This window comes from Pongo pygmaeus, chromosome 6 (assembly GCF_028885625.2).
Source record: "Pongo pygmaeus isolate AG05252 chromosome 6, NHGRI_mPonPyg2-v2.0_pri, whole genome shotgun sequence".
NCBI lineage: Eukaryota > Metazoa > Chordata > Mammalia > Primates > Hominidae > Pongo > Pongo pygmaeus.
This window is the reverse complement of record NC_072379.2, coordinates 149,630,611-149,648,372: the sequence shown is the minus strand read 5'-3', so window position 1 is coordinate 149,648,372 and position 17,762 is coordinate 149,630,611. Positions and strand designations below refer to the sequence as shown.

The 17,762-nt window shown below is 42.2% G+C and overlaps 1 protein-coding gene across 5 annotated transcripts; it reads left to right on the top strand.

The window, feature by feature from the left end:
- The first annotated feature begins 2,387 nt into the window (after positions 1-2,387).
- On the top strand, positions 2,388-9,535 carry GIMAP6 (GTPase, IMAP family member 6). 5 transcript variants are annotated; one of them, XM_063667976.1, is made up of 3 exons: positions 2,388-2,736; positions 3,137-4,866; positions 6,412-9,535. In XM_063667976.1, the coding sequence occupies exons 2-3, from the start codon at positions 4,782-4,784 to the stop codon at positions 7,203-7,205; spliced, it is 879 nt and encodes a 292-aa protein (XP_063524046.1). In that variant the 5' UTR covers positions 2,388-2,736; positions 3,137-4,781; the 3' UTR covers positions 7,206-9,535. The 5 variants fall into 5 exon arrangements, with proteins under 5 accessions (XP_063524046.1, XP_054351994.1, XP_054351991.1 ...); XM_054496019.2 differs by having other exon boundaries at positions 2,389-2,736; positions 4,782-4,866; XM_054496016.2 differs by having other exon boundaries at positions 2,389-3,391; positions 4,782-4,866.
- Positions 9,536-17,762: the final 8,227 nt, after the last annotated feature.

Here is a 17,762-nt window from a genome sequence, read left to right as displayed (position 1 = left end):
AGAACACATGGAACAGGGAGGGGAATATCACACACCGGGGCCTGTTGTGGAGTGGGGGACTGGGGGAAGGATAGCATTAGGAGAAATACCTAATGTAGAGGACGGGTTGATGGGTGCAGCAAACCACAATGGCATGTGTATACCTATGTAACAAATCTGCATTTTCTGCACATGTACCCCAGAACTTAAAGTATAATAATAATAAAAAAAGAAACAAGATCATAACAGAGATTGTGAATTACATTCTTTGTAGATATGCTATGTTTAAGACATTAGCATAGAGAGGTCCTCCCTCAACAAAACAATGGACTACATTATTTGGCTTGCAGGAAGTGAGGTATAACACCATGTGGGCAAAATTTTTTTAAATAACCAAATAAATAAATAAATAAATAAATCTTAAACTGAAACAGGAGTAGAGCCATAAACTCAAAGGGAAGATTGGTTGCCCCAAGAGCAAATGAAGCTCTCAGCCATACTCTCTGGAGCCTAAATTTGGAATCAGTTGTAAAGTGAGTTGTAGATTGAGGAATTTCTGGATTAAGCCAGAAATCTGAAAATGGGGTTGAAGTGGTCTCAGTGTAGTAGTACCAGCACCCCCTTGTCAGTTCCTGATAAAAACATACACAAATCCTCTCTGGAGTAAAGCCACCTTGATTTCAATCCCAAGGATTTCCATACTTAAGTTCACAATCAAAGACTGTGAATGTAATTCCAGAAAAGAAATCACCAAAAGTGAGAGTCAGCAAAAAATAAAAACAAAAAATAAAAAACAAACCAGAAGAACCAACATCAGATTTATATGCTGTATCAATCAGGTTAGGCCAGATTACCTTGCAGTAACAAACACTTCCCAATTCTCATGGCTAAATGCTGAGCTGATTGATCCCTGGCTTGCTCAGACAACTGCAGGTCTGGGCAACTCTCCAGGGTCAGCTTGCAGAAGATGGAAATGATTAAAATTCAAAATAGATGGTTAATTTTGATTATGGGTGTAGTAATAACATTCTAAATTCTTTCTAAATACTTAGGCAATGGAATGGTAAAGATCAACACACGACTTTTAAGAATTAATCATGTGGCTGGGCGTGGTGGCTCACGCCCGTAATCCCAGAACTTTGGGAGGCCGAGGTGGGCAGATCACGAGGTCAGGAGATCGAGACCATCCTGGCTAACACAGTGAAACCCCATCTCTACTAAAAATACAAAAAATTAGCCGGGCGTGGTGGTGGGCACCTGGAGTCCCAGCTACTCAGGAGGCTGAGGCAGGAGAATGGCGTGAACCCAGGAGGCGGAACTTACAGTGAGCCAAGATCGTGCCACTGCACTCCAGCCTGGGCGACAGAGTGAGACTCCGTCTCGAGAAAAAAAAAAAAAAAAAAAAGAATTAATCATGTTACGCCAGGTGCGGTGGCTCATGGCCATAATCCCAACACTCTGGGAGGCCGAGGTGGGCAGATCACTTGAGGTCAGGAGTTCAAGACCAACCTGGCCAACATGGTAAAACCCCGTCTGTATTAAAAATACAAAATATTAGCCGAGTGTGCGGATGCCTGTAATTCCAGCTATTTGGGAGGCTGAGGCATGAGAATCGCTTGAACCTGGGAGGATGAGGTTGCAGTGAACTGAGATCACACCACTGCACTCCAGTCTGGGTGACAGAATGACATTCTGTCTCAAAAAAAAATTAATTATGTCAGGGTATTTACAGAATAAGTAGAACATTAAAAGATATGTATATATATATATTAAAAGATATATATACACACACACACACACATACTATGTAACAATTTTAGTAGATACACCATGACTATCAACCAGAACAGAACCAAAGAAAATTAGAACTATTATAGTAGATTGAGTGGAATTTTTTTAGGGAATCTTAACATTTTAAAATCATGTGGTAACAATATCATCACTTATGCTCCTATGTTCTGAATGTCTTCCTTCAATGGCTTCCCTTTAGCCACAGTTATCAGATCTGTCAGTAAAGTCCTAGAAAACATGTTTTTGAGGATGCTGAGGTGTTTTCTCCCTTAGCCTGTGTTTAAAATATTGTTCTTCCCCCATAACAAGGGCTCTCTTTAATCCTACATTTTAGACATTCTTTTGTATTTTCCCTCTTCTTATACTGCAGATCTTCTAGAAGGTGTAGCAGTTGTAATCACCAATGATTCATGCCTTAGAGGTAATGAGTATCAGACCTTGTCCTGAGAGAAACTATTAAAGGAAGGAGAGGTTGGGGAAGAAAGGAGACAATGACTGTTTGCCCCAATACTGAGGCACAGAAGTTCCCTGGGGAGGAGGTGGGGTTCAGAAAAGAGAGATCAGGAGGCAGTCACTCCTCCTGACACAAATCTTTCTGAGGTATCTGCTTCTTTTTAAGCTCTGAGTTCTAGTTATCCTGGCTCAGGATAAAAATAATCCCACCACTGGTATCCTCCCTTTTTCTACTTCCGAGGCTGCAAAGTGCAACAGCAGACTCTTCTGACTCAGGAAGGCTGGTGCTCCTACCCGCTTCCTGTTCCTCCATCTCCAGCGGACACTGCTCTTTCAAGGGCAGGTCTCCAGCCCAGCTCTCTGAAAACATTTTGCTGAAAATATAAGCAAACATCGGCCTTGTCCTCCTTGTGTTCATACACCGTGGAAGCTTTTCTCTGCCTCCTCCGTGAGAGTGCGTGGCCGGGAGACAAGAAACGTGGTCCTTTCCCTTGCCTGTGAGCTGGTGCAGAGGTAAGTCTGAGTATTTGTGCGTGCCATATTTGGATGTGTATGTGTGGGTGTTTGTGTTGTATATGTGTGTTTACATGTTTGTATGTGTTAACATGAATGTGTGTGAGTGGTGTTTGTGTGTGTGATGTTTGTGTTGTGTGTGTATGTGAGTGTTGTGTGTGTGTGTTATGTATGGATATTTGTGTTTGTGTATGTGTTTGTGCATTCACCTGCGTGTGTGAGTGGTACATGTGTTTGGTGTATGTGTGTGTGTTGTGTATTTGTGTGTGCTGTGGTGTGTGCAGGTTTATAATGTGATAAAAAGAGCTGTGACCAACACGTCTGGAGAACTTTTTGCCTTGTGACAAAGTCACTGTTTAACATTTGGCAAGATGCTTCTCTGAGTTTTGCTTTCTTCCAGAGCAACATGACAAGGATGGTACTATCTGTTCCATCTTCTGTGTTGGAGACAATGCACACCGTGGCCAATATGGGAGATGCCATTCTGGGCAGGGTCTAGGAGGAGGCAGGGAGGTGCCTTGCCTGCAGACCCATTCCCCGAACCCTGCGAAGGCACAGTGCAGGTTCCTGCATGCCACAGCCTAGTTCCACCCGGCTGTTGTTTCCTGTTAAGCTGCCTGCCCGTTCTCTCTAAAGGAGGAATGAGATCACATTGGTAAAGTGCTGTCTCGGTTTCCACAAGGAATGTAAGGAAGCCAGGGACAAAGAGATTGGGAGACCACCAGTTAGGAAGAACTAACTCCCTTTGGTAGGTGAAATATTGGACTCCTTCCAGAATCTGGCTGTTCAGGTCTGAGTAAGGCTGTCCACCTGGCCTGCTTCTTTCTTCCTAGAAAGTCAACAGACCTTCCTGGACTCCCTCCATGCCCAGCCCAGCACTGCAAAATTGATCTTTACCAATCATAAAGCAATATCCACATATACACTCCTGGGATCTGGGGAGGACTGGAGTGTTTGCCAGGTGAACAGAGTAGAACAAACATCTAACAATGTGGCAAGGAGAAAAACATGTCTATCAGGTTCCCCTGGACTTAGGTTTCCTCACACCCCAGACCCTTCATCTGGATCTGTTTCATCTGGTTGTGAATGTCCTACATGATCTGGAAAAACAGTCGTGGACCATGCAACTTCCTCCTCAGTCCCACAGAGAAAATCCAGCAGAGAGAAACTTATGGGATCTTGACATAGAGAACTGTGTTAGTCCATGAAGCCAGGACACATTGCTGTCATGGGAAGGGGGACAGGAGTTCCTGGTTGGGAATGATGTGGCCCTAATTTGCAAAAAGGACTAAGAATTGCTCTAAAAAATGTTATGAAATATGTTGAGACCTTAATAGGGGAAGAGACATTCACAGGCATCTAGTTCAGGCCCAACATTCATACTGATGGGATGCTGAGGCCCAGACAGAGCTAAGTGGTGGCTGCATCTTCCCTGAGGTCTCTGGCTTCCTTCCCAGCTCAGCCCCTGCAATCCCAGTCCTCTGCAACCCTCACTGCACAGTCTTCTCCAAAGTCTGGCCCCAAGGCCCACCAAGGGGCCCCTCCCAACAACATCCTACTCATTCACGTCCTCCAGGCACACTAGGCCTTCCTGCTGCTCCCGGGGCACACAGGATCAGAATCACACCTGCTTCTGTGCTTCCCTTCTTCCACCTCCTCCTTCTTTCCTTCCTCCACCTTCTCCCCACTGCCTCCCCCTCCACCTCCCCCCACCTCCCAGAACAGTTCCAGACCCTTTGTCTATCCAAATTTCATCCATTCCTCAGCTCCCAGACCAGTTGCACCTTTATCTGTAAAATCTCTTAAACTTATGATGGAGACCACAGTGGAGGGGGCGGGGGATAGCATCCCTAAAGAAATAGGGTCCCTAAAGCCAGCAGAGAGTGTCCTAGACCCCTTCTTCCATTGCCTCACTCAGTCCCACCCCAACCCTAAACTAATGCAAAAAACTTTCCTCTGGCAAGAGAAAGGCGAAAGGCAGGTGGCTGTTGAAACTCATTTGGAAAGTCAGTAGAACATATGATTTTTTTTTTTTTTTTTTGTAGATGGAGGAAGAAGAATACGAACAAATTCCCCAGGAGAATCCCTCAGAAAAGCTGTCCCAGGATCCTGTGCTGGAGCTGTCAGGAGGTAAAATAAATGAGGAGAGGGGAGCGGGTGGGAAACATCTGGGGTGCAGGTGGGACACAGCTCCACCACCATGGTGTGCTTGGAGAGGCAGCTGATGTCCCTCAGTCACAGAAATTTCCCCACCTCAGCCACCATCAGAGGCCTTTGGGGTATGGCCCTTCTTATCACCAGCCGAAAATAAGAAAAAAGACCCCTGGATAGGTATGATAGATAAAAGGAGGTGAGAAATAGCACCAATGACTAAATCACCATGCCAGTTCCAAAGGAAACGCTTTCACATGGTGGATGTTCTTCCTCAGGAAGGATGTGCTGACAGTGGGTGTGATGAAAATAAGTGGCCTTGGACTGAGGCTTGGATGCCAACAGACCCTGTATGGGTGTTTGGCTGACTCCGAAGTGGAGCTGTCACGGTTGTAAGGTTGAAAGCGCCTTGTGAACAAGCAGAATGTACTTGGCTGCTGCCTCAGATCTGGGCTCTGCCTTATCGTGGGCGTCCCTTTCCCAAAAGCCATTGCACAGGGTCAGGTGCTTAACTTTCATGGGCTCAACTTCGTCATTCATCCTGGGGAGGCAGGATTTAGAAATGCTGGAAACCCAGCCCTTTCCTGGCCAGAAGAAATGATTTGTGATTCATTACGTATTTTAATATGAATGACCTTTTACTTTATGAACTTAAATGGCCTGAGCCATCTGGAAAAAGCCACGTTAACCTACTACAATAGGGACATTACCAATATCTGTGCTAACACCTGTTTGACCTTTTGTTATAGCAATCAAGTTTAGCTATTCTTCTAAGAATCCTCTCCAGAGCTCAAGTGATGCATTTGGCTTTAGTAAAGTCCAGTGGTGTGTGCTAGCTCCAGGCTGCTCAGATAGGGGTTCCTGTCTCCTCTGGCTCTGCACTGGGCTAGGTGGGTGGGGATGAAGATCTACTGCCCAGACTTCTGCCCATTCACTCAAATTCCTTCCAGCCACCTTGGGGAAGCTGGAGGGGGGCCAATGTCACTCAGTTAGAATTGGCATGTGGGTCAGAGCCAAGGGTGGCTGTCAGGCCACAGCAAGGCCTGTTGGTGCCCAGGAGATTCAGGAGATGGCCACGCCCATGCTGCCACATGCCGGCTTCATGCTTTGTCATCTGAGATACATCAATGTCTTCAGTGGGGACAAGACTGGGAAACCAGCTATTACTTGTCACTTCTTTATGTGCTCTGGGTCTTGGGACCTGTAAGGCCAGGAGAAGGGAATTCCCTTCCTGCCTTCTTCCCCAGTCATATCTAAAAACCTCGGTATTGGGTTTCTTGGTGTTCTATTGGCCAAGTCTCGCTCTTCTCTCTAGGCTCTGCTCTTGCACTGGGAGAGAACGTTCAGCCCCACCTTCAAGGGTGTGGGCCCAGAATGGTGGCCCAGCGCTGGTTTCAGGGCAGATGTTGGTCTTTGACAATCTGCCCCTGCAGTCTGGGGATACACCCAGGAGCTCCTGGTGAGGACAAGATGGGGTACATGGGCCCTTACCCCCGTTCCCTCTGCTTTCTTGGATATTTCTAGGTCTAATGGAGAAAGAACAGAAGACCCCAAGGAGACTGAGGCTCATTCTCATGGGGAAAACAGGAAGTGGGAAGAGTGCAACAGGAAACAGCATCCTCGGCAGGGACGTCTTCGAGTCTAAACTCAGCACCAGACCCGTGACCAAGACCTCCCAGACAGGGAGCCGAGAGTGGGCTGGGAAGGAGCTTGAGGTGATTGACACACCCAATATTCTGTCCCCCCAGGTCTCACCAGAGGTGGCAGCTGCTATCCGCCAAGCCATCGTCTTATCCGCCCCAGGGCCCCACGCCGTGCTCCTGGTGACACAACTGGGCCGGTTCACAGATGAGGATCAGCAGGTTGTCAGGCGCCTGCAGGAGGTCTTTGGAGTGGGGGTTCTGGGTCACACCATCCTAGTGTTCACCCGGAAGGAAGACCTGGCCAGCGGCTCCCTGGAAGACTATGTGCGAGAGACCGACAACCAGGCCCTTGCCTGGCTGGATGTGACCCTTGCACGGCGCCATTGCAGCTTCAACAACAGGGCACAGGGGGAGGAGCAGGAGGCCCAACTGCAAGAGCTCATGGAGAAAGTCGAAGCCATTCTGTGGGAAAATGAAGGAGATTATTACAGCAACAAGGCTTACCAATACATCCAGCAAAACTTTCGGCCGAAAGAACTACAGGAAAGGCAAGTAACCCAGGGCCAAGGCTCTGAGGATGTGCCTGGTGAGGAGTCATGGCTGGAAGGACTGTACCGGATCCAGAAGGAATCTGAGGAAGCCCACAGATGCCTGCTGGGGAGAGCTAACCTTTGAGCCTGTGCTGGACTTGAGCCAAGGACACCATCAGCCCTTGCACCCCTGTGTCCAGCCCTCTGTTTCTCTTTCCATCCCATGGAGTGCTTCCCAGTCTCCAGGTCATGACGTCTGGTGTAGGAAGAGGGGCATGGGGCTTGAGGACAGGGTCCAGCATGCCCAGATCACATTCCAGTTCCTTCATTCCTTCTTCCAGAACATCTAGGTCCTCCCTCCTCTGTGCCCCAACAGCATGCTGTCTTCCTATTGGACCTTCTTTCTCATTGGCATTGCCTTTCATGGGTTACTTGTCTATACTCTGATAGAACCAAAGTTTCTTGAGGGCAGGCCTGTATCTTTTACTTCTGTGTAACTTCCACAGCTTTTAACTGCATTGGAGTCATGCAGTCACGTTTGGTGCGGCAACTCCTTGCGAGCTGTTGACCAGATGACTTCTCATCTCTCCCCACACCATGATGGTTTAAGGTGCCTGTTGTGTCTGGTGGCTGGAACATGGCAGTGTGCTGAGACATGGGGAGGGTTGGAGACTGGGCTGGGAGGAGAGCAAGCAGGAACAGGGATGGAGGCAGGAGGAGCAGCCCTTTTATTCACTTTTGAACTATAACAAACAAGCCCCATTGGAACTTCGTAGTGGGAATGATGGGAGAAGTTTGGGGCAGGGTATCCAAGAAGTCAGACTGTGGTCAAGAAGGTGGTCCCTTGCCCTGGCTACAGAACATGGAAGCCCCTAGAGATGCAAGTGGACTTGGGCAGAGGAGGTCGAGGTCACACCACCCCACTAAGCTAGACTTAGATTAGAGATGACTTGCATCTGTTACTTCCCCTTTTTCCCTGGGTTTCATGGCCCCTCATGATATTTGCCTTCTGCTCCTAGAAGGCACAGACTACTTTCAACCTGCCTCACCCTTCACTGCCACCCCTTCCTTCTCCCTTGATAATGGGAGCATGTGGATGGGGTGAGTGTCTGCGTGTGCAAACGGGTTCCCTAGCAAAGTATTTGTGGGGGTCCAATGCAAGGAGTCAGGGAAGAAAGGGGGCCTGCAAAGGAAGCAGTAGAGTGACTTAAACATCTTGCGAGGCAGCCTGCCTGGTTTATGGGAGAACTCTGAAGCTCATTATGTTTTCCTGGAAGGCTGTTCCTACAGATGGGGTTTATAAGAACTGATACTGGACAGGATGAGAGGGGAGTAGGATGTCATCCTGGCTCAGGCCTCAGATAGGAAGCTGCCTGCCTGCAAGAGGAGACTGATGTGCCTCAGGTGCATCCCAGCTTCTTTGAGGTCCAAGATGCTCCTGGGGAGTTGACCAACATTTGGGAAGATAATAGGAGGCATTGGGGAAACTGCTCCCCAATATATTTCTCTTTTCCTTTCTTCAAGCTGCGTGGCAGGGGGTCTTTAGCTAGTTTCTCCCAAGAGGGGCGGGAAGTACAGCTGGTGGAGACAGTGCTGGGAGATGATCAGAAATCTCAGGGCACAGCCTCAGGTCTACCTGGACACTCATCCGCTGTTGGAGATGCTCAACAGCCAGACACAGATGCTCACAGCCGACCTGTGGCCTCTTGCTCTGAAGCCATCCCCCATCTTCCCTAGACACAGCAGACATCTGAGAAAGCTTCAGCATTTCCCTTGCTAACAGATTCAGAAAAGTGTCTCAAAGCAGAGCACAGAGTTATTTGGTGTTTGCTGAGGACAGCCTTTGTGCCACAATCACTTATTAAATAAGCAATCAATTTCCCATTGAACTGAATATGCAACATTTATCATACATTCAATTCTCATTCACACTCCTTAAGATTTGGTCAGAATTTTTATTTCTGTTCATGTCTTCTGCTTTTCTACTCCTGTATGAATAAAATATTGATTTGGTTACAGTGGTTTTGACTATAATGTGGGAGCCCATTTTTGCCTCAGTCTTCATTTTTATATTTACCTTGTTATTCTCAGGCATTTTTTTCTTCTATGTGAAAGTTAAAACCATTGTGTAATTTCCCCCAAAAATCATATTGGTATTCTAGTTGGCAATGTCTTATATTTATGTTAAGTTTGAGGGAATTGGTAGTTCAAGTATAAGTTAATCAAGGCCATTTTGTTTCTAAGTGAACAGACTTGAAACTCCAGAGCTACTGAAGTAAAAGTAGAATCATTTGCATTTTCATTCAGATAGGAGATAATTTTGTAAATTTTGATGCTATTATTTTAACTCTATTAGCTTAAGTAATGTCATAATAGAAAACACAAGCATTTGACCAAATGAGATCCATTCAGCGACTAACTGGCAAGGCACTCAGAACATGTCATTCATTAAATGTTGTTTCTAATTACCTCGAATATGGTGTTTTCTCTCTTTTATTGCTAAGCACCAGGAAAGATATCTCCCATGACATTTCAGGAATACGGATAGATGTCTCTGCATAGCTCTCAGTCTTTCAGCTTCAGAGGAGAATGGGGAAAGCATGTGTGGGTATGTTCTAGAAACTCTAGTCTATCAACCAGTAAGAAATTAGTGGTGGGGAGTGATGGTGATGAGGGAGGGTTGTCTTGGCCAAAGCTGTGATAATAGCAGCTTTTAGAGTTTGTTAAAAATATCTCTACACTAAAGTGAAGGATGAAAAACAGAGATTTGGAGAATTTGAGCTAAGTCAGTACAGGGTTTTTCCTCCTTGGTAGATCAAAGCAGGTGTGGAGTGTTATAGAAAGGTTCTAGCCTCTAACCTTTTTGTGATAACATTTATAAAGTATATAGAAAATTCAAAATTATAATACTAAGAAAATAACTTTGAAGGCATGGGAAATGGCCAAATGCAGGTAAACACTGTTGCAGAGAACCTGACCCCTAAGATGAGGAGAACACACTAGTCTCATCTTGATGTGACTTTTCACATTAAGGCAGTATTCAGTCGTGTGGATGCAGAAATAGCACACACCAGATGTTCACAGTGGCCTGGAGGGTGGGAGGGTGGAGCCTGGGACAACCAGAGCAGGTAAAAATTTACATGGGAGCTCCCCAAAATAAAAAAGCTGAAGAGCGGGGAGATGGAGTGGTGGGGATTTGCGGGCTGGGTACCAAAAGCTCTGCATTTCTCCCTTCAAATCCTTGGCTGACCCTGAACTGTACAAGCACAGGGCACTCTCCAGAGTATCCCAGGAAAACTTCTGTGGAGGTTGAAAGAGCTGATCAGAGATGTCAGCAGTTGCCCACAGTAGCAAAGAGAATTGCAAGTTCCAGTCCATCAAGTTAGAAGACCTTGGTAAACTTGTATATTTCCACTGAAATACCAAAAGGGTCATATTTTAGGAGTAAGTACTGCATCTCAGCACTAAGAGACTTGCCCTAGAAGGAAGAGCAAATTAAAGCAAACCATTGCTAATGATGTCTAAAATCAAGCCTTCCCAAGCTTGATCTGCCAGTAATTTAAGTGCCGGTTGGAACAAACTCAATATTCTGCAGAAGATATAATATCCAAAGCCTCTACAACATATTACCTACAATATCCTTTACCTTACTAAAAATTCTTCTTTTCAAACATATAAATATAGAGATATAAAATGTCATTCTGTGCATGTTTATCTGTATCTCACACATTTTTATCTTTTTTTTTTTTTTTGAGACAGGATCTTGCTCTGTTGCCCAGGCTGGTGTGCAGTGGCGTGATCATGGCTCACTGAAGCCTCAACCTCCTAGGCTCAAGCAATTTCCCCACCTCAGTTTCCTGTGTACCTGGGACCACAGGCATGCATCACCACACCCAGCTTAATTTTTTAGTCTTTGTAGAGGTGGGGTCTCACTTTGTTGCCCAGGCTGGTCTCAAACTTCTGAGCTCAAGCAATCCTCCTGCTTCAGCCTGCCAAAGTGGTGAGATTACAGGCATGAGCCACCATGCCTGGCCCACATTTTAAAATATTCTATTTTCACTATCATTCTTTTAAAATACTTTCTATGTTTCTTGTGCTGTCTTTTTTCACTCATGGATTATGTAGAAGTGTGTGTTAAAATTCCATGTTTGAATATTTTCTAGAAACGACAGTATCCAATAAGGTAGGTATTATCCACATGTGGCTACTGAGCACTTAATATATAGGGGTACACCTGAGAAACTAAATTTTAAATTTTATTCAGTTGTCATTACTTTTAAATTTTGAAACAGTGTAAAATATTTTACCATGAAACACAACTTTACTATTTTGGTGGAAATACATTTACCTCTAACTGTTGCCTCACTTAAGATATTACAGATCATCCCTGACTTATGATGGTTTGACTTAGGATTTCTTGACTTGATGATGATATGAAAGTTCTGTGCATGCAGTAGAAAGCCATGTGATACCCTCTCACGAAGCTCAGCTGTGGCAGTGAGCTGCAACTCCCAGTCAGCACGTGATTACTCTGGTAAACAACTGCTACCCTACAGTGTACTGTGTTGCCAAGCTATAGTGACCAGCAGGTTAGGTTTATTGAATGCATTTTAGACTTTCAATATTTCACCTTACAATGGGTTTATCAGGACGTAACTCTGTTGTAAGTTGAGAAGCATCTGAGCCAGGCATGGTGGCTCACGCTTGTAATTCCAGCACTTTGGGAGGCTAACACTGGAGGATAATTGGCCCAGGATTTCAAGACCAGCCTGGGCAACATGGTGGAACCCCATCTCCTAAAAAAAAAAAAAAAGAAGAAGAAGAAAAAATCTGAAAATAGAGATATATCTGTATTGGACTGCAAATGTGTTGCCACATGGATTGTTTTCAGCACCATGTATAAATACATCCCTGATCTAGTCAGTGTCAATGGATTGATTCAATTTGAATAATTTTTTAATCAGGACATAATATCTTTATTTGAATATTTTATGTAGATAGCATGAGTTATAGTTACACCTATCTATATCATAAATGATAATTAAAATTAAACGCTAATTATTATTTTATTTATAGTACAATTAAATTACTTTTTAGTTTAAAATAAGTATAGCCAAGTTTTTAATTTTGAAGTGGAGGCATAATGCTGATGCAGAATTGAATGGAGATGATTAAGCTAGTGCTACAATTAGAACAGGAAAGAGAACTATAGATTAGCAGAAGATATGTTGCAAATTTCATGATTAATAGTAATTGTAATATGCCACAGTACAGCAAAAGAAAACACACACCTTGTTTGTTGTGTTAAAAAAAATGGAAAGATAATGGAGTGTACTATTATGAAGACACATTTTCAGCAGATACAGAGGGTGCTTGATAAAAAGCTTTCTCTCAACAATCAAAAACAGAATTGACAAAGTTAGTCACCTGGAGCCAGAATTAAACATCCAACAACGAAAAACTAAAGATGTTTTAACAGAATCTGAGCTTATGACTGACAGCAATAAAACTTGGAGTATTGCACACACACAAAACAACATTTTTAGTTGGAGAGAAGGTAAAATAAAGTATTACGTCAGTTACAGAAAATTTTGTTGGAAAACGTGGCAGAAAAAAACTTAAAAAATTAAATGTATAGGAAACATGAAAAATCTTCCATTAAGGCACCAAAAAATGCCCACAGAGGCAAGACTTTTTAAATAATAACAAAGACTAATTGACCTAACATTGGAAAATTCACAAGTATTTTTCTTGAGTACTAGATGAGAAGTATGATATAAGACATTGTCTTACAAAGACTTTGGAAATGTTTTGCCTCAAAATATTCAAAATTTATGAGGGATGTAAATTCAAGACAAAAATATGAATTAGTAGTATAGATTATCTTAAAGTATTTTACACTTGTCAAATAAGAATTTTAGCTAGATATTTGGCACAAATCCCTTGTGATATAAGTAGTCTCATTTTCATATTTTATAACCCAGGACTACTGGGGTCTGTTATTTCTGAAAATTATTTTGCCTCCATTGTTTCCAAAGAGCATTTTATGTTCCTCTGCTGACACAGAGGAGTCAATTAGGAAAACTGAAGCACATTTAGGTATTAAAAGTAGGATGTACTTTCCATCCAGGGAACTAGAGACTGTCACACACTTTGGAGAGCTGGGGATGCACAGGCCTGGGGAAGCTCATTGGTGCACGGAGCTGGTGGCTTTCAGATGCTCGTATGCTGTAACATGCATCTGTGGTTCACCCATTGTCTCTTTGCTGTCACTGCCAGAGAATGATTCTCTTTCTTTCTCATCCACCTCCCAAGTCTCACCTGAGTGCCTCTTGTTGGCTGACTCTCATATGGTCCATATGGGGAAAGGGATGACAAGAAATGTCATCCCAGGCTCTTTCTCTGTGACTCAGAGAACTTAAGAGAATTAGTGATACTGTATTTATAACAGACACTTTGGCACAGCTAAATAATTCAATATCAACATTCATCTTGTTAAAGCAAAATTAAAGTGGAGAGTGGGCCTGAAAATGTTCTGAGCAAACAAAACCAACCAACTAGGCATTAAAAATAGCTTTAATGTTGCTTAAATTCAAAACATAAGCAAAACTTAACTTGGGTTATTTCTGGTAAATTAATTTAACTTGAGTCGTTTCTGTCTTTCTTAGACAGAAACAAAACCTAATCTCAGTCATTCATAAGCAGCCAATCAACATATGATTATGTGACTATGAACTTTCCAGCAAGGTAAAGAGAAAAGGTAAATTCGTAACAGCAACCAATCAAATAATTTTTAATTCTGCTTCTGCATTCATCCTATAAATACTTGCCTCTGATGCTTTGTCATCAGCGTGCTGAACCTCTTTTGGTTTGTGTGTTTACCAATTCATGAATTGCTTGTTACTCAAATAAACTTGAAAATTTTGTTGTGCCTTGGTTTTTACCAGTTTGGTGTCAGAAATCAGATCTGAAGGATCCCTTTGTAATCCCCAGATGCAGTAAGTAACCAGGCATAGGTACTTGCTGAGTCCATTGTGCTAATTTCTTGCTGCATCTAGAGGTTATGGGTAAGTCCCTCTCAAATTTTGCATTTTGCATCCTGCGTTTGCATCCTGAGCTCTCTGCATTTTGCATCCTGAGCTCTCTAAGTTTATTTGAGAAGTTTTGTTTCTGAATGGATCCAGGGTTGAGCTGAGTGATTGACAGGAACTGGACCAGGTCCAGTATAGTGTACACTAGCTTCCAGACTAGGTCTAACCAAAATCTGGGTTGGATTTCAAAGGTTGAACTATGTATTCAACAGGAACTGGACTGGGTCCAGTTAAGGGCCTCTGGTAAGTAGAATTTTAGAACAGAGAATTATGTGTTCATCAAAATCTTGAGTCTGGGACTCCTCTGTCTGTAACTCCAATGCATTTTAGGTTTTAAAATTACAGACCCAGAACCTGTGCATTTCTAGAGAAATGAGTGCATCTCAGGAAGATAACTTAGAGTTACAGTGGCCACAATGGGAAACTTTTAATGTAGATGAAATTTTTTATCTATGGGTACATTAGGAAAAAAAGGGTGGGGAGGTGAAATCCTAAATGGCTCAAACACAATGAGATACATTTTTTGATTTGTGTACAAAGGATTCCAAAAGACAGAATGACTCAGAAAATTGCCCTTTAAGGAAATCTTTGCAGTGTGCTAATAGAAAACTATTCTGAACCTACTAACCTCTTTGATCTCTTGTCTTTTCCATCTGAACCTCATCAATACCAACTTCCTTAAAAAATTAGATCTTCAAATGAGTCGGGGTATCTAGAACAACTACATTTAACTTTTGGTCTCATACACACTCCTAAGCTATGGTAAAAGCATCCACCTAAGAATAAAAAGAAGAAAGACTAATTGGAAATACAGTGGATGTCTCCTCAGTCACTCACGTAAAATGTAATCTGCAGTCTCAATAAGATTGACTTCTGATAATAGGCAAATATGTCCCAAAACTCCTGGAGAAAACATAACATCCTTCCTCTGTGCCTTTGAGATGTCTAAATCTTCTAAATGCAAGCACCAGAGAAATGACTCACAAGTAGGGAAAAAAAGAGGAACCTTTTAGAAATAAACAGACAAATAGAAAACATTTTATGACCTTTCCACAAATATTAATTAAAGTCTTGAGCCATCTGAACAGGTAACTTTAACTGTCAAGAACATAGTTTGAACCCAACTAATGAGTTTTACATTATTGTGCCTGATACAGGACTAAACTTTTAGAACAGATGCCATGACTCTATTTGCATCTGTTCATATGTTTATATATGTCTACATATGTGTATGTTATTTATATGTAATTTTATTCTACCTATGGAAAATATTATTAGAAATAATATTAAAATAACTACATTTAATTGGCCTAGAGAAAAATAAGTGCTCATATAAACTGGGTATAGTCATGCACTGCATCATGTCACTTTGATCAATTAAGGGCTGCATATACTACAGTGGCTTCATAAGGTTATCATGGGACTAAAAAATTCCTATCACCTAGTGACACTGTAGCTATTGAATGTCATAGTGCAACACATTATTCACATGTTTGTGGTGATGTTGGTGTGAAAACTGCCAGTCATATGGAACATACAATTATTTACAGTACATAATACTTGATTGTAATAATAAATATGTTACTGGTTTATGTATTTACTATATTTTAAATCATTGTTTTAGAGTATAGTCCTTCTACTTATAAAAAAAAGTTAATTGTAAATAGCCCCTCAGGCAGGTTCTTCAGGAGCTATTCCAGAATAAGTCATTGTTATCACAAACAATGGCAGTTCAATGTGTGCCATTGCCCCTGAAGAACATCCAGCGGGAAAAGGTGTGGAGGTGGAAGACAATGAAATTCATGATCCTGACCATGTGTAGGCCTACGCTAATGTGTGTGTTTGTGCCTTAGTTTTTAACAAAAAGTTTGAAAAGTAGAAAAAGACAAAAGCGTATAGAATAAGAATATTTTAAAATTTTTTGTGCAGTTGTTCAATGTGTTTGTGTTTTAAATTGTGTTATTACCAGAGTTAAAAAGTTAAATAAAAAGTTTAGAAAATAAAAAGGTTACAGTAACCTAAGTTTAATTTAATTGAAAATGGACCCCTTCCTTACACCTTATACAAAAATTAACTCAAGATGAATTAGACTTAAACATAAGACCTAAAACCATAAAAACTCTAGAAGAAAACCTAGGCTATTAATACCATTGAGGACATAGGCATGGGCAAAGACTTCATGACTAAAACACCAAAAGCAATGGCAACAAAAGCCAAAATTGACAAATTGGATCTAATTAAACTAAAGAGCTTCTACTCAACAAAAGAAACTATCCTCAGAGTGAACAGGCAACCTACAGAATGGAAGAAAATTTTTGCAATCTATCCATCTGACAAAGGGCTAATATCCAGAATCTACAAGAGACTTAAACAAATTTACAGGAAAAAAAACAAACAACCCCATCAAAAAGTGGGTGAAGGATATGAACAGACACTTCTCAAAATGAGACATTTATGCAGCCAATAAACATATGAAAAAAAGCTCATCATCACTGGTCATTAGAGAAATGCAAATCAAAACCACAATGAGATACCATCTTACACCAGTTAGAATGGTGATCATTAAAAAGTCAGGAAACAACAGATGCTGGTGAGGATGTGAAGAAATAAGAATGCTTTTACACTGTTGGTGGGAGTATAAATTAGTTCAACCATTGTGGAAGACAGTGTGGTGATTCCTCAAGGATCTAGAACCAGAAATACCATTTGACCCAGCAATGCCATTGCTGGCTATATACCCAAATGATTATAAATCATTCTACTATAAAGACACATGCACACCTATGTTTATTGTGGCACTGTTCACAATAGCAAAGACTTGGAATGAACCCAAATGCCCATCAGTGATAGACAGGATAAAGAAAACGTGGCCCATATACACCATGGAATACTATGCAGCCATAAAAAGGATGAGTTCATGTCCTTTGCAGGGACATGGATGAAGCTGGAAACCATCATTCTCAGCAAACTAATGCAAGAACAGAAAATCAAACACCACATGTTCTCACTCATAAATGAGAGTTGAGCAATGAGAACACATAGACACAGGGAGGGGAACATCACACACTGGGGCCTGTAAGGGGGTGCACGGCAAGGGGAGGGATAGCATTAGAAGAAATACCTAAAGCATGTGGGGCTTAAAATCTTAAATGTAAATGGGCTAAATGCCCCAATTAAAAGACACAGACTGGCAAACTGAATAAAGAGTCAAGACCTATCAATGTGCTGTATTCAGGAGACCCATCTTACGTGCAAAGACACACATAGACTCAAAATAAAGGGATGGAGGAATATTTCCCAAGCAAATGAAAAGCAAAAAAAAAAGAAAAGAAAAGCAGGGGTTGCGATTCTATTCTCTGATGAAACAGACTTTAAACCAACAAAGATAAATAAAGACAAAGAAGGGCATTACATAATGGTAAAGGGATCAATGCAACAAAAAGAGCTAATTATCCTAAATATATATGCACCCAATACAGGAGCATCCAGATTCATAAAACAAGTTCTTAGACACCCAACAAAGACACTTAGACTCCCACACAATAATGGTAGGAGACTTTAACACCCCACTGTCAGTAATAGACAGATCAACGAGACAGAAAATTAACAAG

Coding starts and splice junctions, on each gene's coding strand:
- GIMAP6 (XM_063667976.1), top strand. CDS start 4,782: ATGGAGGAAGAAGAATACGAACAAATTCCCCAGGAGAATCCCTCAGAA. Junction 4,867..6,411: donor TGTGCTGGAGCTGTCAGGAG/GTAAAATAAATG, acceptor GGATATTTCTAG/GTCTAATGGAGAAAGAACAG.